General features: G+C 47.6%; 1 protein-coding gene across 12 annotated transcripts in view; it reads right to left on the bottom strand.

The window, feature by feature from the left end:
- PHACTR4 (phosphatase and actin regulator 4) overlaps window positions 1-27,893 on the bottom strand; it is a 69,804-nt gene that overhangs the window by 9,342 nt on the left and 32,569 nt on the right. For 9 of the 12 annotated variants that reach the window (XM_076357199.1, XM_076357202.1, XM_076357201.1 and 6 more), the window contains 4 exons: window positions 5,260-5,436; window positions 4,729-4,809; window positions 1,416-1,580; window positions 926-1,285 (listed from right to left, as the gene is read on the bottom strand). In XM_076357199.1, coding sequence (XP_076213314.1) covers window positions 926-1,285; window positions 1,416-1,580; window positions 4,729-4,809; window positions 5,260-5,436 — 783 coding nt within the window. Of the gene's footprint in view, window positions 1-925; window positions 1,286-1,415; window positions 1,581-4,728; window positions 4,810-5,259; window positions 5,437-13,830; window positions 14,130-20,049; window positions 20,084-27,893 lie in introns of those variants that run through there. The other 3 variants (XM_076357208.1, XM_076357211.1, XM_076357210.1) reach the window with 3 other exon arrangements.

Genomic DNA, 27,893 nt, shown 5'->3' with positions numbered 1-27,893 from the left:
TGAAATATGAACAGGCCGGCCATCGACTGGATGGAAGTTGTCTCATTTACTCCAGCGGTGATGCATCTAAAATTAGACCTCTAAAATTCCTAAAGAGAGCAGGGACTTATTCAGCTTTAAGAAAGTCTCCCTAGATCTTCCGCTTAGAAAAGTGACAGAGATGAAGACATTTAATTCTGTAAGTGGGAAGATTCAGCTCAAATTACAGTTGAGCTGATTTATCCATGGGACAAGACTTAAGGACAAGATTAATATGGCAATACCCTAGCCACAGACCTTAGAGAAGGTGCCCGAGTATAACCAGGGAAGTCTGAATTACCCCTGCCAGCTCCTGGCCTCTCTGCACTAAGTGGAAACCACATGGCCCAGCAGCAACAGCCATAACAGACATTTTTTGGTGTGATGTGGATTTTTTTGGTTTTGCTTTTTGCAAAGACCAGCTGAAAGCATCAATTCTCACTGACCATAGTCTCGCAAAGCAAAAAATCTCATACACCATCCACCAATCCCAGCTGTCCACAGCTGAATCCCAGCCCTCAGCGAAGCATCGACATCCGAGGACACTGTCTTACAGCTGACAGAGAAACGCCTTCCCCTCTCCTTGCACCACTCCCGCTCCTGCCAAAAGCAGACAGGGATTCCCTCCTGCAGGTAGCTGCTGGGAGCACGCACGTCTGACAGATCGGATGGCTCATGGCAGAAGTCTCCAGTAATTACATTGTTCTCAGCACACGTGCGCCCTGGCTAAACACTGGCAGATCTTCTGAGTCCAAACTGGACTGTATTCAGGAAAGACGGTCAGACATTCATGATACAACATTTGCTACATCATACTAAAAACATTCCCTGACGAAGGGAAGAGACTCTCAGAGCAAGGGCTCCAGAACATCCCAGGGTACAAACACCAGCTTACGAAGGCACTTACCTATTACTGAGTTGCTATTTCTGTTGACAGGTTTGGGAGGAGGGACGGGAGGCTGTTTGGCAGGAGCTGTGCTGGTTGTACTCGTGGGAGCAGTAGTGTTGGCGCTGGCAAGAGCGGGCGGCAGAGTCCTGGGGGCTAGGGAAGGGCCAGCTGTGGAATTGACTGTCTTTGCCGCAACAGGGGCTGTGGTGGAGGGTGCAGTTTTTGCAGTGCTGCTGGCAGGCGTTGGATCCCTCGCCTGCGCTTCGTTTGCTTCCTGGGAAGTGGAGGGAGGTCTTTTTGGAGGAAGCAGAGGCTGTCTGGGAACATACGGCTCCTGAGGTGGTTCCAGCTCGGGCCCAGAGTGGCTGCTGGATGAGCCTGCAAAGTGAGACAGCTCAGTTTAAGAGCCGGGAGGGCCCAGAGCAGGGTGGGAAGAATCAGATGAGAATTCAAAACTGGTCCTGGGAGAATCTGAAGCAACCAATTTTGTACACATCTGGTTTCTTACCCTGCCTTTTCTTTGGTTCCTCAGCTGGAACAGGCTTCCTAAGGCTGGATGGCTTTGTGGCCTCTTCCTCCTGGCTGGCCAGGTTACAAACCCCGGGACCACCGATTGGGACTGTGTGGCCATTCTTCAGTGCAGGTGGGTTCAGCTTGTCTGGTTCTTCACCATCTGCAAAGGGACGGGAGGGGAGAGAAGCAAACAGAAAACACTCAGAAAGCACGAGACGGAGGAGACGTGGCTTACTGAACTGCCATCGATCCGCACCAACTTCTCTCTGGCTTCTGAAACAGCCTTCAGTCTACCTTCTGCAGAGGAGAGCACAGCAACACCAACTAGCTGAAGCTGAGAGCCCTTGATTTCATTATCAGCAAGCAAAGCAGTACAGCACTGTATCCCATCAAGTGTTTTTCTTCTTCAGCAGCCTCTTTATCTACCACCTTGTTTAGAAAGAACGCTACCGCATTTAAGACTAGTATGCCCAATGCTGTGCTACAGCCCAAGGAAGTTGCAACCGCAGTTAAAAACCTCCAGCAGCTTCTGTATCTACCTGCCATTACAGAGCAGTCACAAATTCTCTGCTGCACTACAAAATCCAACACTAGCCAAGTAATCTACTGGACATGCAATAATAGATTTTGATAAAATCTTAGAATGAGTTGAAGCACCTCTATTTTCCTTCTGTTTCTACCCTGAATTCGGCACAAAAATCACTGCCCTACCCAAAACATCCCACAGCAAAGCACATTTCCTCGCTTTTTTACCTTTGTTTTAATCAGATGTAATGATCCATCTCCGGAATCTGATGTAGTTCATCTTGACTACTTCTGCTTTTACAGAGGGAGTTTCCCAAATGTTAGAAGCAAGACCTCTTTTGGAAAGAAAACCATCCTTTTTTCAGCCCGTGCTTTTGAGAGCACTTAAAGCCCTAGTCACAATGAGGAAATACTAAACCATTCTCTGCCTCTGTAATTGCCCTGACGGGACAAACTCTTCGTAATATTATTCCCAAAAATCAGACTTAGCATCCGCTCTAATGGGGCACTGCCCATTTTGACTGCTTTCCAACTCAAGAAAACTTGAATAGATACATCACCAATTTGATGAAAAATCCTTAGCATTTTCAGGCTACCATCTCTCAAACAATTGCAGCGTATGGCATCATGGGCCCCCCCCGGTGTCAGACCCCAGCATGCTCTGTTGCTCTGATTTTTGATGATTTATTCCACCGTCCTCTTCACCTCTCCTCTACCCCCCAAGGTATTATCTCTCCTTCCCTAACCTGGTGTTATTCAGAAGCTGAAAGCAAAGATGCCAAGAAGCCAAAAGCTCCCCGGGCTTTCTTTTCTGCAAAAAATCACCTTGGTTTCTAAGAGGAGGTGGAAGACTGCGCTGCCTCACTTGCTTAGCTGCCCTTCCCTGAAACGCAGGAAGTACAGACAGCAACAAGAGGGATTTTCCTCCCCAGCCAGGGCTGAAACTCAAGAGATGAGCCGGAGCTTTTTACAGCAGCAATTGCCTCTGGCTAGCCGAAGTTTTCAGCAAGGGAGACGGGAACGGTATGATCTAGCTTTCCTTTCCATTCAAACCTTGCGTGCCCTTCTCTGTCAGGGAGCTGTAGCATGTGTGGAACGCTCCTGATAGGAGTGAGGTGGTGTGAGAGGGCTGACTTCAGTTCCAGTGACCTCCTTCAAGGTCAAGACAGTCCAACTGTGAGCCCAGCACAACCTGCTGACCGCCAGCCCAGAGAGCAGCAGGGCCTCCTCTCCCAGCCGCACCGGGTTTGAAAGCCTCCACTATACCTCTTCCCTACCTCCTCGCTCACTCGTCTCAAAGGGTTTCCAGCACTTTCTCCCCTAAGAACTTGCCTAAGAAAATTAACTGACCTTATAAGAGCAGGTTTTAAAATTGCAAGCAAATACAATAACCTACCACCGCCGTCTTATGACTGCCCAAGTGTCTTAAACTCATAGAAGGGATTAAGATAATGCGCTTTCTAATCTAACCCTCCTGACAATACTGACTGCTCTCCCTCATACCTTGGGTTTGCACTTTGTCCAGATTATAGCCATCTTCTGTTTCTTAAGTCAGATCAGATGACTCAAAGCAGAAAATAATTCCATCTCTTAGCCACGCTTCTGTTACACCCATATTACAGTTTGGAAGATCCTCCTCTGTCATCTCTAGTTGGAAGTTTGTTACCCAAAGCCTTTGATCTCTCTTCCACAGTTTCATCCTGTGACCTCATACACTTTTGTACCCCAGTGAACTCTTCCTCCAGCCCAGCATTTACACCCTCAGGTAGTTGTAGATGGCTTTCATTACAGTGTAGCTGCAAACAACCATGTTAAGACTTTTCCTCTCAGTTCTGCTTTCAGCAGTTTGGTCTGAAAACCACTTTTTCACCTCTGCTTTTCCACTTTGCATCTTTCTTAGAAGACCCCCGAAATTTGCATTAGGTTAAGGCTGCCTCTGCAGTATGCCTTTCGAGGTACGATTACACATCGCTCTAAGCCAAAGACCACACTGCCGCCCAGGCAGGTGGGTTGCTCTCCCACCACATGTTCCTGCCCCCCTCCCCTTGTACCCGCATCACCCAGCACGCAGCCAGGTGACTAGATGGTGAACTGATCTGCCTGAAAAGTTATTTTAGCAGGATGGCCCCAACTCAAGAGACATCAGGGATGACAGAAAAGGGGATAAGACTTCTTTGACAGCAGGGCAAGCTTCAATAAGCTTAGCCGTGACTAACTGTCACACCATACCATGAAGCGTCTCGTCTATAACTCTTTGAGGAAACGCCCCTACCCAGGCAGCTCAAAAGTCATCAATTGGTTTCTTTTTCCAAGCCTAAGGCCTTCGAACCTGAGCTCCGAGGTCAGCGGCTCTCCCGCAGTGGTTAGAGTGCAGTCTGGAGCGTGATCAGAACAAGCCGGAGATGGTGAGAGCAAGTGTGACGGGGAAGCTTAGCAGGACAAGACAAGGCAGCTGGAGCGGGACACGTACGGGAGGGACAGGATAGGAAGTGACACACAGAACACCCCTTCCCTCCCCGCTGGCAGCAGACAGGAAGATGCCCAAGACAGGCATCACGCTTTCTTAGTAATATCTTCCTAACTGAACAGGCTGCCTTCCTTGCCAGGTGCAAAAGTCAGACGAGAGAGCATATTGAAAAGGGCAAGACAGACGGGAACCACATTAGCAAAGAGCCCTTAAATTTGTCTCCCAAGAAAAAATGGCTGCAAGGGTGAGGTTTTGCCAGAGGAAGATCAGCTACACAGAACACAAGACAGGAGGAGAAGTTCATTTGCAGACTCACCCTGCTCAGGGTCTTCCAACAGAACCCCTCTTTTTACCAGCTCCTCTCTTGGCTTTCGCATAGAAATCTTTCGTTCTAAAACTGATATTAAATTGGAAAAAAAGCACTCAGAAAACAGGGTAAGCTAGAAGTTCAAGAAGATACTTTTTTAAAGGGATCCTCTGGAAAGGAAATAAAAGGGCTTCAAATTTCACTGGTTTTGCATGGATTAAGAGGAGGGAGGAGGGACTGCACGTTCAGGCCTGCACTTCACACTAGATTGGTGATCGTGGAGCAAACCCTCCCTCCTCCTCACAGCTGCTTGGGGAGGTTCCTTGCAAGAAAGGAATTTGTTTGTCTGAAACTACTGCTCCATGGCAAGGTGTTTCTGGAGAGACTGCAGGTGCCAGCCTGACACCAAAGTCACATTTTGGTTCTTGTGTGTGTGTCAGCACTCAGGCTTGTGACAACAAGCCCTTCTCACTAGCCAGATGGCTAATGGCAGGTTTCCCAAGCGGAGGAAGGGACTCCCACCCACCCCGATTACTCTACCTTCCGAAGTCTCCTTAAATTTGTCACTGCTTTTCTTTTTCCTCCACTTCCAGGGTTTGAAGATCTTGCCAAAGCTTGAGAACTTGCTTTTCCTCTTTGTAGGAGGTGTGGTGTCACCCGATTCCAGAACATCTACCCCCATGCCGGCATCAGTTGGGGGGTGATCCACCTCCTCGGCTGCACAGAAAAGAATAAAGAAGTTACCTTTGTGCTGCAGATAACAGCTGCCATCTCCCACCAGCCTGCCCCTTGCACACTGGGAAACACACTGGGAAACGGTGGCGCACATTCATGCAAAGAAGGTAGCAAGACTCCATGCCTTCAGGTAACCCGTCAGCATTTCACATTAGCTTGGGGAGGCAAGAGTGGGGTTTCCAATGTTAACAGTGCAAAGGGTAACTGATAAGAGGCTTCCTAATGAAACAAGGATTAGTTTAAATTTGCAGTGTCACAGCTTCGCCCAAGGAACCCAAATCACTTTGCTGCAGTTTCTCATCTTCAGTTGGAAGCAACTGGTGCTAGACACAAGTAATTACATGAACGCAAATACCTTCCAGACTGCAGAGCCGAGTTTCATGTCTACACACACTGAAATTACCAGACCCATTACCACAGCTGTATGTGCTAGAACTTAGCCTCTCTGATTTTTCCCTCTATAAATAAGGCCAGCAACACTGGCCAAGAGCAACAACTACACAGGAAAGCAACACAATACAGGCCTGTGCTCCACCTACTGTACTCGAAGTCTCTGGAGAACAGCACAAGAAGGACATGGAGGAGAGAAGGGACATGCAAAAAAAACCCCAACTTGCTGCAACAAAAAAAGCTCATAAAGGAACAACTTGCGAAGCAGAACCAGAGCACGAAACGCTAAGCTGGTGACTGTCAATTCTGGCTTGCCTGGTGTTGGTGTTTTCCGGGTATTTGATGAAACATAAGGGAACACTTACAATCAGCAGAATCTAGCAATGCCTGCAAAAAAATAAAAATCAGAGTGCACACAACCTAAGTGAAGCCAGCTGGTGGCCCGTTTCATGGTCTTCATTTACAGACCGATAATCCCTTGGCTTCAGCACTGCAAAAGACAGGAGCACCCAAGCTGCGTCGCAGAACTCCGTGAAAACACGCAATATCGAGAACAGAGCCTCGAGACTTTACCTAGAGCCCTACGATGCAGTCCTGCCAAACACCGCATACCACAGGCTGAGGTGCTGTGTTACAAATTGCACTTGTGCGTCTTATTTTTGAGCCTCTAAGTCAAACGTTCTGGAGTTTGCAAACCTTCTGGGATCACAAAAGACCTTTTAGTCAACTTCAGACAAGCCTGTATGACGTGCCTGCAGAAAAGACAATACCCTGCAGGCCATGTGGAAAGTTCAGCCAAGAATCCCATCTCCTGAGGCTAAGAGGAATTTTAGGGGAAAGCCATTTTGCACATAGGACAAAGAGCTCACAACGTATCTGCTATATCCTACAAATATTCACCAAGGATACAGACCCAGATGTGAAAAAGCAGATTCCTGTCAACATGGGGAAGAGCAGATTCAGGACAGGGGAAAAAAAAAAAAACAAACAGGAAATAAAAGAGTTGTTTGATGGAGCTCTACCTGCAACCCTGAAGTGCTTCCTAGCATGAGATTTCAGACCCCAGGAAGCGTCAAGCACGGGGAGCCCCAGCCACGGGCTCCCGAGCAGCCTCAGGCCGGCTGGACTGGGCACAGGCTGTCACTGTGCAACACTGCAGGACAGACAGACCCCCAATTTTTCAGTCTGAGCACAAATGAAATGGAAGATCACTGAATAATAGGGAAGAGAAGAGCAACAGAGACCATGCTGGCAGCACAAGGGAAACCGGAGAGTATTTCAAGTAGGAGGATCTAGATCACAGGCAAGAAGTGCAGTCTTTAATCAAATGACGGAGGAAGAGGGAAACCAGCCCAGGACTCTGGTTTACTGAGAGGCTGGAGCATCAAGGAAGTGCCACTGTGCTAACCAGCAGAAGAGGGAAAAAAAAAAAAGGCTTTTCAAAGCTGATTATGGCCATTTCGGACTTTACCTAAAATGCATGACCCTTCCAGCTCTGTACAGGTTTCTCCCCTCTCATTCGTGGGACTCCAGATTCCACACAGTGGTGGTTGATGGGGTTTTGCTGTTCGGTTGTTGGTTGTATTTTTTGTTTGTTTGTTTTTAAATCAGCCCCCTAACAGAAAGCTCACTCAGAACCAGTGAAAAGCTGATGCCAGCCAACATTTATTTGAAAGAGCAAGATAAATTCCGCATCGGAGCGGCTTCTTAAAAAAAAAAAAAAATCTGGCTTCATAACAGGAGAGAAGTTGGGTGGAAAGTAACATACAAGATGTCAGCACTGACCTGTGATTTTCTACTGGGAGGGAGGGAGGGTGGAAGTGGGGGCAAAAAAAAGCGGCATTTGAAGCTCCCAGAAACCCAAGAGGAATTGTCTGGATGTTTAGAGGCACTTTCTTCAGAGACTAGAAGATTAGCCCTAGAGTTGTACATGTAATTTTAAAAAGCAGTATTCACTTTGTTCAACAGAGCGTTCCCAAAGTTTACCAGGCAGGCAAGACCGCTTGCCAGGCACAAGCTGCGGACTGAATTTGGATCCCAAGTGCCACGCAAAGGCATTTCCCTCACCTTTCCAAGGAGCAGTAACAGCACTGAAGGCAGTCGTACCAAGCTCGCTTCATATATATCCCTTCCCTGAATTGCTCTTAGGAATGTAACTTATGTGCTGTCTGCCACCCAAGGTGTCAGAGTGCTGCACTAAGCAAAGTAAGTTATTAAAAGAAAACTCAACCATCAGGTCCACAGATTAATGAACGGAGACCTCAGCAAGCTGTGATGTCTCCATTTCCAATTAGAGGGAGAGCAACACAAGCATTCCCCCGCCACAGCCACCTCCGAGCAGCTAGGGAGGAACAGTGGACATGAAAGGATGAGCCGAAACTGCAAGGAGACACACGATATACCCAAAGCAGGAGCAGCTAAAAGCAGGGAGAGTGGGGGAGAGCCCACACGCGAGTTTTACTCCAGGCGGAAGAACCTCTTTCAGCAGCTTCTGCAGTCCAGGTCTGGCTGTCAAATAAAATACCATCTCAGGGTGGAGTCCCACCCCAGGTGCCTGACTGCCATTAGTTGCAATCACGCAGGTTAATACAAAAGCTAGGTTTCACAATGACATTCAGCATCGATATCGAATAACTCGGTTCTTGCTTCTCTGCCACGCTACTCCATCAGCCACGCTGTCAACTGCTTGTAGGCTCGTGCTGCGCATCAGGTCTCGTCCAACGCAAAAACACTCTGTTTTGCTGTTTTATAATCAGTTCCGTGTCTAAAAACAGCCACGCAAGAGGGGGAGACAGGCATACCGTGTACCCCTTCATAGCATAAACCCACAGTCCAAATCATTTTCACCATCCCTTTTGCTCTGTGTAGAATAAAACTCTATACACGTTACTAAACGGTGTGAACATCCCGAGCTCACTACAGCCCACGGGGTGATACCGATGCCATGAAAGCAGTTTCCCTCCCGGATACAAAATGGGATTCATTCTGTCCAGTTCTGCAGCACAGGCTGCTCACAGGAGAGCTACTTGTAATGCCCTTCCACAGCACTCTTCCTTTTACCATCCATAATTACCACACCGACATAGACATTTAAAACAGTCTGTTGTGATGCAATTATGAATTACATTTACTGCTAATTAGTGGGTGGATCAGCAGCTGTAGGTGTGTTTTACCGATCTCTATTTTAAATAACTTCATTGTTCCGTGATTGTTCACATTAGATAGTGCTCATACTCCCTCAGAAAAGGACCTTCCCTTCCATTCACAGCCCATTTCCAGCTCAAATTTCCATGAAACGGTGCAGAGAGGACATTTCTTGCCCGAGCTGCCTTCACTGTGAAGGGAGCCTCGGCAAGGTGGATTCTCTGTGCCTCCTCTTGATCTGCTCTACAAGGTACAGGAGGGTCCCTAAGCCACGTTGCAATGCAAGGCAGAAACCCCTCCTTATCCGAGTCACGCACTGGGAAACTGCTAAGGAACCACAGCGCAGTGCTCGGGGAAAGAAACGGGGCAAAAAAAGACGAACGAGACTTTAAGTGAAGGGTGAGAAGCATCAGGAAGCTGATGCCCTCGCCCAACCCGGCCCTTGCTCAGCACCACGGCTGTTTACCTGCGTGGCAAGTCTGTGTCCAAGAGACCAGCCTCACCTTCTTCACTGCGGTCCCAGGCTGGAAAACCCATTTAAAATGTATGAAAAAGGGTAAATGAGGTCACGCAGGTGAACCCAGGGGAGTCCTCATTAGAAGGTCAAGAGCTTTCCAATAAGCAGGTCCCTAATGTGCCCCCATGCCAAAGCACGGCCTTGTTTAACCTTTCTGCAAGAGCTACATGAAGTACCCACTTCAGAAAAGCGACCCTGAAGTAGGGAGAGCCCCACAGAGCCCACCCTGACACCAGCACGCCATGCCTAACGCACCGCCCCGCAACACGGCCCCGGTTGAGAAAAAACCTCCGGACTAAAACACCTACTGCAACTTCTGCACGCTGCCCCAGGCAAGCGTGGGTGCTGCTCCTTGGGGAGATGTCCTGGAGCACTCAACCTGCCATGCCTCGGACAGACCCCCAGGACCCAGCCGGCCTGGGGAGGGAGTCGTGCCCTGGCTGCTATCTCCCAGCTTCCCCACCAGAGCCTGCTGCCATTTCAGATCTCCTCTCTGAAACACTTAACATGCCCTGATCATGTTCCAGCAAAACAAGCAGGTGAATTTGAGCTGTTTAAACAGCAGATTTGTGTTAACCCAAAATGTTTAGACTGAAATAGTCTAGGGAAATGTCACAAAATTGGCACAGCCTGGAGACACAAGAAGGCAGAAAGCTCCAGCAGTGCCAAGCAGCTAGGGATGCAATTCTCCATCAGTACGCCTGGCCAGCTGGTCTTTCAAACCCTCCCCCTGCAGACTGCTACACACATTCACACTCAAGTCTTGCCGTTAAAATGCAGGCGGAAAAAAAGCTCTTCTCCCGCTGCACCTTGTGTTAGGTGCAAACTGTTGTGGCAAGAACATGGGTGGTGTTGAGCTACAGCTGTAATGTTTTTTTTCCAGAGAAGAGAAACCATTTCAGTGGAAGAAGCTGGAGACTCGCAGTTGGTCTCCAAGCTCATCACGCCGTCAGCAAGCGGCTGCGGTGCTGCATGTGTCATCTGCTCCCAAAGCTTTTGTCAGGCTTGGGGCAGCCATTGCTATTAAAGATGGTAAAGCTTTCACTTCTACCACTACTCTCAATGGGTCAAACCAGCGGAGCCAGGATCCGTGGGGTCAATTAAAAATACCGCACGCGTTCACACCACTGCCATGCACGTGGGACACTCACAACAGCAAGCAGCTACCTAGCTGACCTTTAGGAAATACCAACATATAAATGTAATGGTTTATGGTCACACCGTGGTCTAGGGGACGAAAAGCCATTGCATGAGCAAATATAGTTAACCCCCCATCTTCAGAGATCAAGCCCCAGAACATCCTTTCAATGCGCTACCAGCCTAGCAAAAGGCACAGTAGAGACTTCAGGTACCAACATGAATAAACAAAAAGCCTTTCCTTCGTTAAGGACCATCTCTCATAGGGAAGATACCTGCAACAGTACACGAGATAGCAGCACCTCTGATGCGCATTATTAAAAAAAAAATTAAACCCAAGCTGTGTCTAGTGTCGGTCATTGCTGAATTAGTCCTGGTGAATTTTTAAACCATTTTAAGTCAGGCCACATACCACCAAAAGCCAGCATGGCTATGGAGAAGTTTATTTTGTTTTTAACGGGCACACCGTTACATAAGCTAAAAATCACTTTAAGATCCAAGTTACAGACCCTAACAAAGCAAGACCGAAGGCTGTGAATAAATCAAAGACTTGCATCCCAGATGCTGACAATTCATATTATATTGCTATACGTCTGGGAGGGAAACTACTGATTTCCAGTGTTCATGAAGAAAATGGCACAATCCTTTAAGGATGAAGGGTCAGCGAGTCCCAGGACAGGGCTGCAGACTGAAGCTGTTAGGAAAAGACCGAGAACCTGCTACTTTTCTCCCTGAAATATCTCTGCAGACATCCAAGAGTTGGTAGAGCAGATTTTAGCTCCAAAAGAAGATGCATCTCACCACTGCCTACACTACAACAGGCTCTTTAACCCAGTCCTTTTCAGAGATGTTAAGATCTGTTAAATTCTATATTCATTAAGAGACATCCTTGCAAAGGAAACAAGAAAGCATCAGTGTTTTGCTTTGTAACAGGACTTGCATAGTGTGTAAATCATGAGCTTGAGCCAGATTCTTTCCATCTGCAAACCACAGTTCACCCAGAACCTGATCCATCTCTTATCGTAGTAGTTACTACGGGATTTCCACAAATCCCAGGAGTTTCTGTTCACAAGGAGCTCACCAGGCATTTCTGTCTCTCAGTCATAGCCTCAAGGCTCACAGACAGACAGAACTGCAGCAGTGAGACTATGCTACAGCAAAAGACAGTGTAAACGCTTAGCTGAGAGCTAAAGAGCACTCAGACAAATTAGGCGCTTCAATGCCACGCAGCAACTCTGAACTCTTTTGCTTAATCACCTCTACTTCCCTAAGTTACACATGCACGTGAAATTCTGCTGTCACAAGCCCAAAAGGTGCATCAGGAACTTTTGCTGAGAATGTGGCTGCTCATTCCACGCCCAACATCACTGTACCTTCAGAAGCGTGTTTTGCGGTACAGCCCGGACCTAAGGCTACAGCGGGACCAACTGCCTCGCGACGCCGAGCCTGCGCGGGATCCTCACTGGCTAACGCCGTGGGACTGCAACAAACCCTCCCGTTGCCAAAACAGTGTTGATGCACAGGCTGGAGAATAATTCAGCTCCCTCGTCTTCAGCTTTGTTGTGCCGGGCAGAGCAGTTAAGAATCCAAAAAGCTTTCAAGCAAACAGCTACAACTCAAAAAGCAAACAAAGACTCTTTTGAGGGAAATGCTGTTAAGGTTAAAGTATCAAAAAAAAGCACTTTAGGTAAATGTTTCTAGCTTCCTGTAACAGCTTTAAAAACTTCATGTGCATTTCCTGAATGGTCCAGGGAAGACGTGAATCCTGACCTTAAAGCAATAAAAGACTGTGCTCACAAAACAGCCTCAAATAGTCCCGGCCCTTGGCTTCCCTGTCTTTTGTACGCTTCTAATCACCATAATCTTCACAAGACTTTTCTTTTCAACAGCATCCTGCCAAAGTTAATGCACGAACCATCTCTTCAAGTTCACAATTTATTCAGTAGGAACTATGCAAGCTGTGCCATGAAAAAAGACTTCAGATAGCAAATGACCATTTGCGGAAACACCAGGTCTGCTGGCCTCCAGCCTCCGGCAAAGGACAATGTCATTACACCAAGTGAGCCCACTCCCCTGAAAATTACCACCGTCTCTGGTGCTTGATGAGAGAAAGAGCCCAGGACTGAACAGGTCGGCTTCTAACAGCGCCTAAGTCCAATGGAGCTGTTAATCCCCATCGACAGTACGAAGACGACTGAACTTTTACTTCTCCCTTCCACTCTCTCAATACCACTTATTTTTAGCAGCTCTTGAACAATGCTAGCTGGATTGAACTGGGGGTGGGGAAGAGAGAATCACTGGTTTAATCTGAGCCCTAAAAATGCTTGGTAGGTTCAAAGTTGTAAAAGTGAAAAAGAACGAAAAAAAAATTAATCTGTATCTCAGGGAGCTCTCCATTCGCAAATGTCAAGTGTTTCTCTAAAAATCAGGTAATTTCACTTTACAGATGAGAGTAAGCAACTCTGCCCACACAGCTGACAGCAAGTCGGTATGAGATAAAAGGGAACGGCACGATGCGTAAAGTCTCCTCTTATAGTCAGTGCATCACAGTCCCAGAGCTGGGAACAGCACCTAAGACAGAGACCTGGAAATAACACTGACCTACACACAGCGTTCTGGAAGTAGGGCTACTTCCAGGACTCAAAGCAAGGTTGCGTTTGCTACAGCCTGCCAGTTACTCAGACACCTCGCGGAGTAGAGAGAGAGAAAACAAGCAGGAAGATGACTGCCAAGCCCCTTCTCCCCCCAAAACTACTTCAGCTGCCCCAAAAAGCCGGGTGTCATCACACACAAGGAGGCAATTCTGGGCAGCTTTGATCCGGGCAGACTATCGGGGGGGCTCGGGGCTGACTCCTACCCCACTCAGGTGAATTTTAGTGCTGCCCAAGCGCTTTGCAAAGCTAGTGTCCCTGAACCTGGCCGTGCAAGACAGAGGCTATCCCTAAAAACTGCAGCATGGAGCCTGTCCGAAGATCAGCAGAACACGTTGCACAGCGATTGCATGTGACATGAGTAAGAGAAAGGAAGGAAATGGAGTTATTTCTCTGGTTTCTCTTCCCAGGTCCCAAGCCGGGCGCAGGTTACACAAGCCCCGCATTCCACTCCCCTCGACTCCTCCGTTTCACCTGCAATCCTGCCCTGCCGCAGCCCCAAAGTTTCCTCCGTCTCCCTTGCCCTCCATTACTCACCAAAAGCAGCTGGATTTACCGGTCTCGAGAAGTGCGGCTGCCCCATTAGATTCTTTTCTAAGCAGCTCGCCGGGAGGAGGCGGGAGGGGGAGAGAGGAAAAAAAAAAGTCTTCCCTGAGAGAGCACTTTAGTCCTTTAAAATGATAAATCCACACTTTGGACTGGGAAAGAGCCCGGCAAGCGAGGCGGCTGCCAACTCTCAGGCAACGGCACGGGCGTCCGACGGTCCAGCGCAGGTCCTGTTCTCCCTGTACCCCATGGCAGAGCACTTGATTCTCATAAATAGGCGTCCGTGCCAGCTCCCTTCACGCAGGAATGCCTGTCATTCCAGCGCCGAGCTGGCTAGGGCCGAAGCTCAGGAAGGGGAGGAGACAGCCAGCCACGCTCCAGCCACTTAGCTGCATAATCCAAATCATCAACACCCCTCGCTCCTTCCTCGCATCAAGTTTAGGGAGAAGAGAGAGAAGCTGGGAGCGGGAAGAGAGGGAGACCAGGGTGTTTTGCTCAAGGAAGGGCTTGGAGAAACCATGCACGCCAATGCATGGAGTGGTTTCACCTCCCAAACGAGATCAAAGAGGTAATGGAGTACCTGAGCCTGCGAAATACAAACCAAGGCAGCGATGAATGAGAAAGCACGGTACTCTAACTGTTGTAGGAGCTGCACTATCCTGACAGTAAAGGGAATTTCAAAAAGAGTGCCTGAGCTGATATGCATCTAGCCAGACGTATAATAAAAATACAATTCCATAGCAATTCCCCTCTCCACCAAAGTTACCAGGAAGAAGGTAGGAGCAGGAAGCGTGTCTTCTCTTTTAATTTAAATTTAACAAAGGAAAATTTAAATTTAACAAGGAAGAGTTTATTTTTTATTCGTGTGTCACATCTCGATGGTTAAGGTAACAAATATCCCCCTCAACATTTGCACTACAACAACAAAGATCTCCAGAGTTTAAATATGTCCACTTGGATTCTTTAATTTTTCATCAAAATTTGTGTTCGGACTTCAGTGAACCCACAGATCATTTCCAACCCCTGTGCACCATACCACAGAGGAGTGGGAAAACCTTTAACATCCAGAAGCTTAATCTTAATTCTGGGGAAAAGGAAAAACAATTTTCAAAAACATACGGGAATTTGCTGCAGCATCACACCAGCGACTAATCAGGAGCTTGAACCCATCTGACACATCCAGGTTTGCTCTCTCCGCGGTAGGAAGGGCTGTAGGAAAAAGCAGTTTTAAACACACCAAGATTTGCCACGGCCCTCAAGGTCCCTGTCCTTGTCAGGCCAGCAGCCGCAGTACTTCAGTATCACTGAATATTACTCAGGCAGCCAGGAAGAGTTCAGGACAAGCTCACTACTACAGCAGTCCCAGTAGTAAAAATCATCTATTCTGGGAAACAACAAAATCCAAGATTGTCAATTTGGGCTGGCGCAGCTGGGAACAATCAATGCTGCACATGAGTCAGAACAGACACGCAAAGCAAACGCCCGCTTCAGAGCGGCAGAGATCGCCCTTCACAACCGCATGTCGCAGTGGGAGGCAGTTTTGCAGCCAGCACACCCCAGAAAAGGGAAGGGGGTAGTTTTGAAATCTAATATAACTCCACCTAAGCCACCAACACACCTGGAAGACGTTGCTCTTGGTTCCTCCACTAACATACTAGACACGCCATGGGACAACTTGCAAATCCATTCCTCTCTTCCGAAGCACAGCCGTAAAAACACGGGAGGAAGCAGGACACCTCTCCACCTGCACCAGCACCCGGCTTGTCCTTAACCCCTGCCTGCTGAGCAGATGACCACCATCCCCGTGGACAGCAAGAGCACGGCGGCAGGAGCAGGTGGAGGAGCAAGGGATCAGCAGACACGTGGAGGCGGAGGAGCAAATAGCACTCTCCTCCCTCGCGCAGAACATAGGGACGTTCCTAAAAGCGTTGCTCTTCTCAGCCTCCCACCACCAGACATCTCTGTGCTCGGAAGAGGAGACTGCGTTTCTGCCTGGTCAGCCACAGCAGTCAGTCTTCCAAGTACTTTTGATTTTCATTGTGGGCAATTAACATACTGATTCACAGGCACGCTCCACCTCATTTAAGACTCTTTGCTTTGAAACAAAGAAAAAGCCATTTTAAAGCCATTTAAATACACTGCCATCTGGCAGAGACCCACAAAGTTCGGAGATAGAGGCTGGAAGACTTCAAGTCTGTAAATCAGCTGTCCAGCTTGGAAGGAAGTCTGGAAAAAAATATCCCTGCATCTGGGAACGCTACAGAATGCTAAACACCGCATCTAGACTTGCCTGACTTCCAAGGAGATTAAAGCCATTGCATTTTATATTGCATTTGCTGTGAATTAAGAGTGCATAAAGCTCTGCTGCAGAACAGATGACACATGGTAGGTTGTTAAAGCACAGCAGCACAATCATGTGCCTGACCCCTTATTTCTACATTAGTAAAACATGAAACATTAGCTTAAATTTCAATGAAAGCGATTTAAACTAATGCATTTAAATTCAGAGTGGCTGCAGTCCAAGAGCACGCACGACAGTTACTCAGGCTGTGGTGCCGCACAGTAACTCACCAGGCTGTGAAAAGACAATCATGCAATAAAGCACTTTCACATTTCTGTATCGTTGATCAGGCCTTACGAACCATCACAAGGAGAATAACAAGACTATTTGGCAAAGGCACTTGTAATAAAGTTTGTAGCAGAAGCATTAATATTTGCTTCCGAAACGCAGGACTGTGGTGCTCAAGGAGCAAAGAGATACAAATCTGCACTTCAAACTGCAACTGGGTTCGGACTTCAAACATCCTTTAGGAGTATCAGCCGCAACTCTCTCCTCTTCGGGGTAGAAAGAACAAAAACCCCACCAGAAGAGGGATGGACAAGATGCAGAGAACAGCAGAAATCCAAACCAAAAGTAACACCAACATCATTGTTTTCAAGGTGGACTCCCGGCCAGAAAAACCTGCCAGTCCATCCTTCACTTCCAGCTCTGGACAGAAAGGTGCAAATTCTGCACCAGCAGACACAACGCAAAAAAACGTTCCTGTCTCAACTCTAGCCCAAGGACAGAGCGTTAAGAGCAGCCGTACTTACTGTGCTCTTAAGTAACCCTTTGCGTCCACAGTGCTTTGTCTCACAGCTGGGGAAAAATATGGGACAAAGCAACCTGCCCAAGTTCCCTGCCAACAGCACATGAAGAGCACAGAGCACCGACGCTTGGGGTTTAGCACCCCGTCTCGTAAGGTTGCTTCAGCTCTACCAACAGCAGTAAGGAGACAAAACCTCAGCCCGCATCCAACTGCACATCTAGGACAAAGGAAAATCCACATTTCAAGCAAGGACAAGGAACAAATGTCCAAAATTCCCATAATAATGCAGAAGGGCCATCTGACATAGCAGCAACCAGAAGAAACCAGAGTAAAGCCTTTACTCCTCGAGGACAAGTGACCTTTATGAGAAGGAAGAGCTCAGAATAGCAAAGAGCTTTCTACAGGAAAGCAAGAAGGGATACGGCTGATAGCCCCTTCAATATTTTCTTCTAAAAATGTAGTAACCAAGAAATCCCAGTTACGTGAAAATTTTACAGGATTTCAAGAGAAGTCAGATGGTTGAAACAAAACAAGATGACGACCAGTTACGGGCAATAAACGCCCAAGAAGGGGGGTACATCACTTTCCTCTGAGGTTTCATTTCCTCTCCATCCAGACCAGCATCCCACTAAAAACCCGGCATTCAAATGTTAATAGTCTGTTTATATACATTGTCAAAGGAACTCTTCTAGATTGTTTCACTTTAAAGTCTAATGAAACCCATAATGAGCACAAATATTAGCTCCTCTAATAAAGACACTGTTGTTCACATTTCACTTCACACCAACGTGAAACACCGCATTCATCTGCGGTGACTCAGACATTTGTGTTCCATGATTCAGCCACAGGAACGTTAAAAAGGACTCTTGCGTGATCCCATCCATGCAGATGGAGCTGTCTATTAAAACCAGCGATACTGGGCGTTTTCCTTTAGAGCCCATCAGCAAAGGAGTCAACAGTAGCTACGGGATGTTTGAGGCTCTTTCCTTGCTGGGGATGCACCCACCTGAAATACCAACGCAGGCCCACGGTACCATTTAACCAGGAGGGTTGGCAGGGAGAAGAAAAAGCGGCAGCACCGCAACTCTGGATGCGTTTCACCACAACCTGTTTGCTAGCAATCCTCAGCAGTTTTGGCAGAACAAGGAGAATATGAAAAAATATCTATTATATATACGTAACAGCTCTGGCTACCTACAAAGATGACCATTTCTGGGCTGTGCTCCGAAAAAGAGCATGTGGAAGAGTTATTAACTACGACAGCAGACCAAGGGAAAGCAAGCGGGTAGGAAGCCGGGTAGTCAATCTGAAAGGTCACAAGGCAACACAACGTGACGCTCTTCCTTTCTCCTCACATGGCATTAAAAGTCAGCCCGATACCCGGTGTGGAAATGGAAAATGGTTTATTTATTAGCCAGCTGGCATCGCATTGTTCAGGTTCTGTATACTTTGATGAAAGGGCGCTGGTTCGGATGAGACAGAAAAGTGAGGTAACCGCTCCTAAACCACATGATTTCCTCCATGCTTCCTGTGACATTTCCAAGAGGGAAACTCCTATTTCCCAGAGCATTCCAGTCCCCTTGTCCCCACCAATTAGTCAGCATGGCAATAGCTGCTCTATCTCAGAAAGCAAGGGGCAGCTGATCTAGCACACGAGGAACCGTCTTGGTGCCACCACGTATGTGCTGGTGGTGGGGAAGGTGAGCAACCCACATCCTACAGCAGCCCAGATGTTGACCGGGATGGAGCACAGCTGGAGGAAGAACACCGCTCCGAGCTCAGCAGCCGCCTCTGCCAACGAGCTGACTGACAGCACGTTCAGCCTCATGTTTAGGAAGGGAAAATAAAGCTGAGGACATGCTCCTGGAAAGCATCGTGATCGCAGCGAGTACCTGGAACACAAGGAATTGCTTAATTGTCACAAGGACCAGGCTAAAATCGCATAGTAGGTCTTGGGGCCAAGAGGAGCTTAAGGCCAAAATATCCCCCAGCCTTGTTTTCCAGCGGAGGAAGTGCAACTTTCAATGAGAGCGTATTTTAGCCAGTACCGAAAACGTATCATCTTCAGTGCCTCCTCACCATTCACTATAATTACAACATACACTAAATATTTTCTTGTTTACTAGTGAGGGAATGCTAAGGAATGTAATCCTGACAAAATTAAAGATTCAGTCACATCTTGGCTAACTCGATCACCGCGGTGATTCATGGCTATGCCATCTTGAGGCAAGGGAACCTCCAAAGCTGACAAACTACTTTTTGGAGCACCTTGAAGCAGCATTGAAAGAAACACTGGTCAGAAGCCAAAGGAAGCACGGATATAGGACACATTCCAGCAAAGCATCAGGCATCAGCAAAGCATCAGCATATTCCCAACAGTGAAGCACTCGGAGGCAGGATACCCATCTGCCACTTCCAGCTATATTATTAGGAACACATTAAGCGAAAACACGGAGAAGAAAATTACATTAATTATTCCATTGTTTAGGGAAAAATCAGGCATGGCATTTAGCTTAACTCTTATGTAACTCTCTCCCTCAGCAAAAACTAAGATACTCAAAGAACCTGTAAACTAACATCACCTAAGGCTTTCCATTGCAAAACGCTGGAGATAAAGAATGACAAAACTAGCAGAGCTTCAGCACAAATCAAAAATATATCCCTCTCCTTTCAAACCACTACCCGGCACGTGCTTTTAGGACTGGCACAGCACAAGTATACAGTGCTCTTCCTAAGCGAGCGGCTGCAGTACAGACGTGCTAGACAGTCACATCCTCTGTCTGTGTTAACCACCTTACTGGACAAACCTATGATTTTACAGCTTTATACAGATATTATTCAAAATAACCGAGTCCTTTGGCAAAGAGATAAGTCCACCTACGCCACCCACAAAACTGATGGGACAAGCTCAGTTAAGCACTACACTGGAGACTGCAAACTAACAGCAAGAATAGCAGTAAATATGGAATCTCTAAAATAAGATTAAATTGAAATTAACCCTCAGAGGCAGCACTATATTTAACTCTAGAAGCTAGTCTGCAATGTATAGGTCAAGGTCCACAGGCTAGTATCCCTGCTCTGATTCATTAAAAGACTCATGATCCCAAATTTCTCTTCCTACCTCTGATCCTTCAAGATGACAAACTAGGTCTTGAGCTGAAAGCCTCTCTGCCCACACGCTAGCCGAAAAGAAAGGCAGCAAGACTCCTCTGTAAAAGTCTTGTTCCCTCTTTTTAACATTTCACAGAAATCTCAGCAAGTGCACTCGCTCTTCATATCTGAAGATGAAACTGCAGCAAAACATTTCAGTATTTCCTCTGCCACCCCAAAAGGGCTCATTGCAGGCGCGCCACACCAATAAGCCAAATTATCCTTCAACACCTAGAGCTCTTCAGTCTGAAGTTACATTTTTTCCAAACTACTGCACAAAGCCAGCCGGTGCCAGGGCATCCTACCATCCTTCACTCACTTGGCTCTGCCCAGGGAGACTTACAAAAGCGCCTTGGTTTAGCTTTTGGGGAACACCCAACTTCCCCACCGCACCTGCTCTGCTTTAATTATTGACTAGGCTAGAAACTCCTTATTAAAATGCAAGGCAAGTTTGGCACACAATCTCAGCTTCTGATCATCTCAAGCAGACACATTTGGAACAGAAACCCAAATTCCCTGCCACAGTTTAGAAATTAAAAGGAATGGCAGATAGATTTGGCTTAAGGCACTTAAATTTGGCAAGAAAACTACTTTTTGCACCCATGCAACTGAAAACTCATAAAATTTGAACTTTTTAACCACAACTTTAGATTCACACACAAACATCAGGTTTAAAAGCTTCCTTTCAAGCGTACTGTGTTTTTACAAGCCATTTCTGCCAGAGTGAATCTAACAGGTAATTACAGGTTTGACCTCCATCTATTGCACAGATATGCCTTTTGAAACAATGTGGATAAATATTTGCCCAATGCGAGAAGACAGCTCCAAGAGGAACCATTCCAGTTTATCAACTTTGTGATTCATGTTGATACAAGCTTTATTCTCTATTTAAGGAACAAGATAACGCTTAGGAAGTTCATCTAGCCAAATACGTTTCATAGATCTGCCGTGGACCACCCTAAACAGTGGCACATCCAGACCACAGGTCACACCCAGACAAGAGCCATCAGCAAGACAGTGAGTGAACCTCAACCTCAAGTCTCCAAATATTTACTATTGCTCAACCACCGAGGTGTCTCCAAGCAGCAGCGAGGCTTAAGATTGAAACATGCCGAGTACAAGATTGCTGCTAGCGTGATGAAAGCAATGCTTGGGTTTGTGTTGTGAATCATCCCCTTCCTTACCCCTTTTGAACTGGCTCACTGGGGAGAGAATTATGGAGGCCCAAAGGAGCTGAAAGCGAAACGTGGGCTCCCCATCTAACCCCCTTAGGCTCCTCTTGAAATCTCGGTCCCTGCCCTGATGCTCCTGTGTTTTCTGCCAGCACCAAGAGCTCTTGTGAAAACAAGACGGTGACAGACACCAGCGCTAAGCGCCATCCCAGAATATGGCACAAAAAGCAGGTGTGACAATTGCAAACAGGTAGCTCACGTCCCAAGACACATACAGATCAGGTCCTGCAAACCAAACGCTGTTTATGCATCACATTGACTCACCCAAGCTGCAGGGACAATGCCATGGCAATTGTTTACAGTGTCAAGGCCATTTCATATAATTAAAGGAAATGTCAAGAGATGAGATAACACCAACATTTCAGGAGGTACAGCTAATTGTAACCTTGTAAGAAGCTGTTTCTCCCACAGTTGTTCCCCCCTCTTGTAGATGCGACCCTTCACACGTTCCCAGAATCCTCATTTCACATAATCTCACCTAATTTTCTTGCTCCTCCATTTGCAGAGCACCAGCAGTGACCTTGTTTAGGAACAAGTAGCACTATACCAAAACTGCGGGCGAAAACCCTTTCCGAGACTATCAAATAATGCTCCCGTCTACTCACGCTTGGCACAGCTGAACGTGGGGCTGCAGACAGCCCCTGAGCATTGTTGCAGGCACCGCTACCGAGAGGAAATACGGTTAAATTGAAAACAGGACTGTTTCTGCCAGTAAAGAGGTTTGACTGTAGCCCAGCATGACCACTGCAGTCCATCAGGACTGGCTTTGCAGCAGCCAGCTCGAATGCCAACAGCCGCCTGCTTGTAACCGCCGTGAGCTCTGCAAGGGTGAGCTACTCAAATATTTACTCACCTTCTCAGACAAATTTTGCAGCATAAGAGTTATAGCACACTACTATTTCAAGTATGTAAGCTAATAAGCTTACAGCCAACCCAGGAAGCCTTATGTGAGCTGTAGTCCTACCTTCACTTGCAATGCAGATAACCCCCCAAGTCAGTGGGCTAGACAGAGCAGCGTGATTCACCTTGCTCCTGCCCACGGCAACCTCTGTAAGCCTCACACCTATGTTAAACCCCCTTGAGATAGGGGCTCGGATCAAAGAATCATGTGGCAGAGATTAGGCAGCCACGGAGCTCCATGCTACATCCCATGGCTCCATGAGGCTACAACGCACACTCCCCAACGCTCAAAGAGGTCAACGCTGCTGATTAGGGAGAAGGATCTTCCAGGCAAGCATCAGTACAAACTCCCCACCATGGCATGGACCAAAGAGTTCCTGCCTCAAGATCCACAGCACGCAAGACCGAGCGGCACCAAAAGTCAAGTTCAGGGGTTTTCAGCTTGCAGGAAGAATGAGCAAGAACTGTCTTTAAGGGGTCCAAAGAGAAGCCACTGAGAAAAGCAGGCACATTTGAATTAACTTCACAGGGGTCTGTGCCTCCTATCAGACGCTGTTCAAAGGTCACAAATGAAAAGTTGAAAACCATGGCTCCAGCAAGCATATTCTTCAAGCCGTAGTTATAGCAAGGATACATCAGAGCAAGCATTTGAATTGGTGCACAAAATTTAGGGTGTGTAAGCATAAACATTAAACCATTTCTCCATGCACTTTAGATTTGAAACAGGGAGTTTGTTCGTGTGCCAGATTCCCATCTAAACAAGCTTGCGGAAGGCGCTAGCTCCCTTGCTGTAAGAATACCATCCCAGGGCTTCCCCCAAGGTCCCTGAAGTTACAGGCTGCAATGACGCCATCTAAATCCATTAGCTTATCAACAGCAGGGCTAGCTGACCCCTGGGCACTCAAACTGAAACCCCAGCTGGTCCAAAAATTCTAGGTGGCCCCTTGGCTACACCAGCCCACGTCCTCTCCCTGCCTTCTTTGAGGCAGCCTGGCAACTAGCAACACCGAAGCCCATTTCTGCTGTAAGGGAGCTCCTCGGAGCTTCCAAAGCAAGTCTCACCTTCGTCGAGGGACTAGAAAAGAATAAAACTTCATTAAAAAAATTCTACCGTTCTTACAAAGATTCAGTTCAGCCTTAAAAAAAAAAATAAAAGCTTGGAAACTAAAAGCTGACTGACCCCTTAATGGAACTTTACCATATTTATGGAAATTTCTGGTTTGGCACAAAAACCTCCGCTCATTTAGCGGGTGTTGTAGAAATCACTTCTTTACTCTAGTGACGCTGAAAGAAAGATGCCTGTTTCATTGTTAATTGAGCCTCTGGCTACAGAGCAGAGAAAAAAATGTTTTCCCTGACTTTGAAACTCAAATTCTAATTCTCACCAGGGTGTAGGTCTCTCTCTCGCACGATACGCCGCAGTCTGATTTCTGCCCACAACCGCAGAACTGTAAGTCACTACGTTTTGCCCTGCTGCAACCAAGGACATAACTTGACCTGGCAGCAACAACGCCGTTGTTCCAGCTCACGACAAACCCTGCATAGAAGTCAGGCCACTAAAACTTGGAGGTCTGCGGGCCCAACGGGAAAGCAATCAGGTCTACAATGAACATCAGCAAGGGACTGAATATGCATTAGGGCTTTTCTCTCTCCTCCCTACATGATCATTTTGGTTCTTCTGTCTTCCTGACACTGGTCACCTTGCAATTTATCAGACTGCTTAAAAATAAACTCAAGACAATCCTTTTAAAAAAACCCTTTTAAAAGTTACTTTTGTTTAGAACAATTGCTACAGGCTATCACGGACGCAAAATCACGCTTTCAAACCAGAACCGATTATACTCTGCAAATATGATGGCCCGGGAACAGTCTCCGGCACAGGAACTCACTAAACTGCAAATTCTTGATGCCAGGAAGGCATGACGAAGGGAAGTCTCCTTTTATACTTGTCCTTGTTCTTCAGTTCTTTTCCTAAACATTTATTTAGGGATGGGCTCAAGGGATCTTCGCTGTGGAGGAATGAATGGCTTCGTAAAGCAACAGGGTGCTCATTATCAAACTCATTTTTCAAAAAAATCCAGCACCACTGGAAAACAGTGCCCCAGACACCACCTCCCAAAATTAACTCTGGGAAGACTGATCAATACTTTATCCTGAACAGGAAAATAAGAAAAAGCCCTGAGACAGGGAGTGTCGAGGGTGCCAGACTGACTAGTATAATCCCATTATAGAGTTACCCAGAGCAAGCAGTTTGCTCAATATTTGTGAGATAACAGGATTAACTTCATGTTCAACATCATTTCAGCGTAATAATTGCAGAATCACTCCTAAGGCCCTAATGTCATCGATTCAACAGGGGATTCCCATCAACCCCCCCACCAGCCCCAGCTTTGAACGCCCATTCATTAGCATCAGCATCTTAAGTTAATTAACTTTGAGAGATTTTCCTTTCCTCCCCAAAGCAAAATGTAACTTAACCCCTGCAATGCACAACGCTTCAGCAGAACAAACTTCTGCCTTCCCTCCAGGAAGGGACGATGTTTACTTTCCTAATCACCACTAACGTCTCCAAGATTTAACGTTCAGATCAAAGGGCTGGGGAGGGGGGGAAGCAGCTTTTTCAACATTTTGGTTGGATTTCAATGAAAATCATCGCAGAGGCTGGTTACAGTCCTCTCAACGATCAAGGGTCAGCCTCAGACACCTGCCTCGCTCTGCCTTCCTGAGATGGGGAGAGGGTGTTGATCTACCCTTTGAGAACAGAGCTACCAGCAGATCCCTCCAGCAAGGATCACCACCGAGTCTTCGGGACTTATTTACCTTGCCAAGAGATGACTCACTGTTCGCCTAGCCCTGGAAATGAGTCCCTTACTGCAGCCGTGCTGGGGAAGTAAAGGGAAAACATACAAAGCAAACAGTACACAGAGCCATTTCCTAGCCCGCGGGAGAGAGCTGGGGAGGACCACAGGAACCGGGCCGTGTTTTTCTACGGGATTCTTACATGGAGCACGGAAAGTTATTAAATTCCACCCTTTTCAAGCACAGGGGGAGGCTTTTGTTTGGACGCGCTACACCAGTTAGGCCACCCTTATCATTCTGCCCCTAACCTGATGCAATTGCAGCCTGCTGCCGAGTTACCCCCCCCACTTCACGGCGTCCTGCTGGCTCACCGCCCGTGAAAGTCGACATCCACAGCCACTGCTTGGCTGCACCTTCATGGTTTGTTTCTCCCTCCCCCCCCCCCCCCAAAAAAAAAAAGAGGGGGAACCCCAGGCCCCGCTCTTGCGGGGGCGGGGGGGTTTGCCCTACCAAAACGCAGCTTTTACAGGAAAGCTCCCTGGCAAAGGGGTTGCGGGCACACAATTCTCTGCCTCTCGGGGGTGAAGCCATGGCAGGCAGCACTCCGGTGCGGGAGAGGGGTCCCCGCCGAGCCCGAGCCACCCCCCCCCGGTCCCGCCGCTCCCCCCGGTCCCGCCCGCCCCCTGGCGGCCGCAGCGCAGGGCCGCGGCCGGCGCCCCCCCCCCCCCGCCCGCCCCGGGGGTTTGCGGGGCTCAGGGCCCGTGTCGGGGATACACGGCCCGGGACAAAACGGCGTCTCCCGCACCAGGACCGGGCCGCCGCAGGAGGAAAAGCGATGGGGGCGTATTGCAGCGCTGGACGGAGAGGTGCAAGGGTCCGCCGGGCCCCTCCTGAGGGATTCAACTCGGCCCCATCCACGGCCGCAACAGGCAGGGAGAGGAATTTGCCCGCCTTGCCGCAAGCATCCGTGTCTGTCCCATGAGAGGAGTCTCACAGGCGAGGTGCTGTCTCAGAGGCAGATCCCTGCACCGATTCTGGCCTCTTTACATGACTTTAGCACAATTTGTTTCTATTTCCATCTCTAGATTTCTCCAGCGACCTCCCAGGTTAGCAGCAGTGACGCCCCGTACACCGGAGAGGAAAGCAGGTTTCCAGGCTGAAATGGAAGATACTGACAAAAGGACTGAGACGCTGCAAGGAAATCGTACAGCTGAGTTACACCAACGCACAAAGCTTTATCTTACACAGCCTTAAGACAAGCTCTAATAGGCACCAGGATCCGTTGCAGATCCTGAATCTGCAAAGTTCAGCTCAGAAACAGAACAGCCTGAGTACCAACAGGCTCCGCAGATCTGTAAGTGGAATTTAGTAACTCCTACAAATATTCTTTTTCATGTACAAGGGAATACAAATTTATCATAACCCAGCTGGCAAGTCCTTCAGAAATCTTAAAATCCATGCTTCACAAAGCAAGACAAAACCAGGCTGGGTGGAAGAGCAATATTCTTCCTAACCAAGTCGTGGTTATCGCTCATCCCATCACAGCTGGATCGGTCCAACCTGTAAAAAAGCCACACCAGATTCTCTGGTTTCTTGTTGCACTCAAGTGTTTTAAGAGACAAAAGACACCTTCAGAAATCAGAGCCAGGCTCCTTTTCAAGATAAATAAGAAACAGATAAAGCGGTGACGTCAGCAGTGACAACATGCAACTGTTAGCAACCGGACTGCAGATCAGCACCAGCCCTGCAGCCCAGCAGGGCCCGAGAGGCAGCTTTGTTCAGCCAAAGGCTCAGCTAACACTATTTACAACCCACAAGGGCAGCAACATTCATGAGAACATTCAGTATTTTGTTTTTAAAAAGCCAGGTTTGCCATTCAGCCTGGACACACTGCTGCTGTGTGAACTAAGAAAAACAGTATTAACAAAAACCACTTCATTTATACTAAGCCCACTTACCTCTGGTTCCCGGCAGGCTCCTCTTCTAACCCCAACCCCAACCAAATCAGCTACTAAAATCCTTTGACAGAATTACAGGCAGCGATGTTCCAGAGAGCAAGGTGAATTTAAGGTCCAACAAGTTGAAAATTAAAAAACTAGAAACTCTCCAAATCTGACCCTTCTGCTCCATGCCCTACTTACTGAACCACAATAACTCCACACTCGCTATTTTACAGTGAGTCGGCCTGAATTATCCGGAGGATTGACTACATGTCCTACAAGGTCTTACCTCCTAACACAAGGAATAAGATTGTCCAATTCAATCATGAAGCACTTCAGCGGATACAACATTTTTCACTCAGCATCAGCCTTTGCTACTATCTTGCTCCAGCCAGCCTGGAGGCCAAAGCATCTCATTCCCAGCACATCCACAGCTTAGCCACTAAACCACAAAACCAGCAAAATTAACCTCCGCTTTCCTCCAGGCAGAGCTACCTGTAGAAACTGCACGGCCATTTACTACAACAGCTTTAAAAGCCACTTGAAATGGGGTGCCACAGAATTACAAGGTCTCTGGCAGGTCAGCAAATAATCTCCGCAAAACACTTGGCTTGTAGATCAGGAGGGAAAGGCAGCAGGAGTTCAGACACCTCCTCAAATCATAAGGGGCTTCTTCACGGGGGAATTATTGGGTATTTGTTTTCTTAAATGCCACACCAACTAGTAGATGGATAGCTGATCTGAATCACTTGCAAACACAGCAGGCAGAAGAGCATCGGCATCCCATTAACTGCCCCAAGGACCCTGACAGCACTCGGCACGTTAATCACACTAAGAAACAGAACGTCCATCGCAAATTTAAGAACAAAAGGCTATCAGGATAACGTCCCGAAGTATTTTGCTAACTTGCCAAGTGCACTCGACTTATTTACAATCATGCTTTC

Source organism: Aptenodytes patagonicus, chromosome 21 (assembly GCF_965638725.1).
Source record: "Aptenodytes patagonicus chromosome 21, bAptPat1.pri.cur, whole genome shotgun sequence".
Lineage (NCBI taxonomy): Eukaryota > Metazoa > Chordata > Aves > Sphenisciformes > Spheniscidae > Aptenodytes > Aptenodytes patagonicus.
Note: the sequence above shows the minus strand (reverse complement) of the source record. Positions and strands in the feature narration are given on the sequence as shown.